Raw genomic sequence first — 2492 nt, 5'->3', positions numbered from 1 at the left:
CTAGTCGGCGGCACATAGAAGAAAGAAAACAATAGATGAAGAAGAACCCTGGTGCTATCATGATCGTTGGATGCTGATCGGACGCTCCAGAGAAACCGACTTACACAAAAATAAATTCAAGCTCTCGTCAAGCCATTTACCCATGGCCAAGCCTTATAGATACTTATTTATTTTTAATCACCGAATAGGAGAGGGGTTTTTCTACACCCAGAAGAGCTTGAGCACTAAGAGGGTGTTTGTTTCCAGGGACTTATTGGTTTAGGGACTTAAAAAAGTCCCTATAAATCCCATCTAAACCAAACAGGAGGGACTTATAGGGACTTAAAATGGGCATTTGGGACTTATCAAATAAGACTCTCAAGGATGGACTTATAGTTGTAATATGGTCTTATAGAGACTTATAAGTCTCAGGAACCAAACAGGTAGGAACTTTTTAGCGACTTGGGACTTATAAGTTGAGACTAAAAAAAGTCCTAGGATTTATGAACCAAACAGGCCCTAAATACTCAGTTGGTCGTGTATAAAGGCCCGTTGGTAGACGTGCTCTAGCTGGAAGGAGCAGGGAGTACAGGATTACACACGCACACATACATCCAAAGCTAGCTTGCATTTCATTTGCAGTGCACTCAGGTAGGCACCATGACGCTCAAGCTCCTAATGGAAGTGAGCCCGCAGGAGCTGCTGGAGTCTCTGGCGGAGCTCCAGAACCACGTGCTCGGCTACGTCAAGTCCACGTCGCTCAAGTGCGCCGTGGACCTCGGCATCCCGGCCGCCATCCATAAGCGCGGCGGCACCGCCACCCTGGCCGACATCGCGGCCGACGCCAAGGTGCACCCGGCCAAGGTCGCCGACCTCCGGCGCATGATGGCGCTGCTCAGTGCCTCGGGCATCTTCACCACCACCGCCGCCGCCGGCGCCGGGGACGACGGCGGTGCGACCGACGACACGGCCGCCGTGCAGTACGGGCTGACCACGACGGGCCGCTTCCTCGTCGGCTGGCGCAACCTGTCCCCCGTGGCGCCCTTCTTCGTGAACTCTCTCATCGTCTCCTCCTTCTTCGACCTGCCTGCCTGGCTCACGAGCGAGCCGGCGCCGGCCGGCGCTGCGTCCCTCTTCGAGCAGGCGCACGGCTGCTCCCGGCAGGAGATGGCGGGCAAGGACGCCGGGTTCGGCGGCGTCCTCAGAGACGCCATGACCGCCGACAGCGAGCTCTTCCTGGAAGTCATTATTGTTGACAAGGGCCGCATCTTCCGCGGGGTGAGCTCCATCGTCGACGTCGGCGCCGGCAACGGCGCCGGCACGCGGGTGGTCGCCAAGGCGTTCCCGCGCATCAAGTGCACCGTGCTGGACCTTCCTCAGTCCGTCGGCCAGGCCGCCGCCGCCGGCGACGACAACCTGAGTTTCGTCGCAGGTGACATGTTCGAATCCATTCCACCGGCGGATGCTGTCCTGCTCAAGGTAGGTACCCATCCATGAATATCACGTATTGGTACCTCGTGGTCACGTCAATGATAAATTGCATCCCAAACAGTGGCACTCTCCGTCCACACATAGTGCAATTGGTGTTCCGTTTTCTTTTCTCTTGTCAAAACATTTATTTTTCTTCGAAATTGCTCTCTGTTCTAGAATGTTCTGCGTGACTGGGGCCACGACGACTGCGTCAAGATACTTCAACGTTGCAAGGAAGCCATCCCCGCCAGGAGTGCCGGAGGGAAGGTGATAATCATAGACATGGTAAGAGGGTCTCTGCTCGGCGATAAGAAGATCGCCGAGGTGGAAGCCTTGCAGGACATGTTCGCGATGTGCACCAACGGGGTGGAACGGGACGAGAGCGAGTGGAAGAGGATCTTTTCCGACGCTGGATTCGGCCAAGATTACAAGATCATGCCGGTGTTGGGTCCCTTATCAGTGATTGAGATCTACCCATGAAAAGCCGGCAACTAGACCGTACTAATGGACACCCTACCGTATGTTGCACGTATACCTGAACTACAACAGTTTTATTATTGGTATGTGCACATGAACTGTCTGTATTGTTAATAAGCAGGCTGCCTTGTTAAATATGCCTGTATTGTCATTTTTATACCTTCTAGTATCTCTCAGCTACTCCAGCAACATGTATTTCGGTACAGAAGGAGTATTAAATAAGCGTAGCTCTTTCTAGAATTTGTTGCTGTACTTTGTCAAGCTATATGTCATGTTGAGGTCGATGGTTGGATCTTATTTCTCCTAGCAAGTTAACAGTTTTAATGATATTTTCAAATTTGATATTCTATTTTATTCAAGGGAAATACTTGTGGTGGCAATGGCCACTCCTTTTTTTTGTTCTGAATGATTTTGATGCATTTATAGTCGTGCCGAGCAAGACCAAGCCCAAGATATCTTTTTTGCGGGGGAAACTTCAAATGTGTTCATAATCAATCATGATAGTACAAAGAACCACTGGAGATAACAAAATTTACAACTAGTGTCATCGTCGGCCGTCCCTCATC

At 51.3% G+C, this 2492-nt stretch overlaps 1 protein-coding gene across 1 annotated transcript; it reads left to right on the top strand.

The window, feature by feature from the left end:
* Nucleotides 1–554: 554 nt before the first annotated feature.
* Nucleotides 555–2273, top strand: LOC119319256 (acetylserotonin O-methyltransferase 1-like). Its single transcript, XM_037593744.1, has 2 exons — nt 555–1458; nt 1627–2273. The coding sequence occupies exons 1-2, from the start codon at nt 640–642 to the stop codon at nt 1927–1929; spliced, it is 1122 nt and encodes a 373-aa protein (XP_037449641.1). The 5' UTR covers nt 555–639; the 3' UTR covers nt 1930–2273.
* Nucleotides 2274–2492: the final 219 nt, after the last annotated feature.

This window comes from Triticum dicoccoides, chromosome 6A, assembly GCF_002162155.2.
Source record: "Triticum dicoccoides isolate Atlit2015 ecotype Zavitan chromosome 6A, WEW_v2.0, whole genome shotgun sequence".
In the NCBI taxonomy this organism is placed as follows: domain Eukaryota; kingdom Viridiplantae; phylum Streptophyta; class Magnoliopsida; order Poales; family Poaceae; genus Triticum; species Triticum dicoccoides.
This window is presented reverse-complemented; position numbering and strand designations above follow the sequence as displayed.

What these genes read in the sequence shown, in the direction of transcription:
- LOC119319256 (XM_037593744.1), top strand. Translation starts at nt 640, where the DNA reads ATGACGCTCAAGCTCCTAATGGAAGTGAGCCCGCAGGAGCTGCTGGAG. An exon ending in CGGATGCTGTCCTGCTCAAG is followed by an intron (nt 1,459 to 1,626) that starts GTAGGTACCCAT and finishes TCTCTGTTCTAG; the next exon opens with AATGTTCTGCGTGACTGGGG.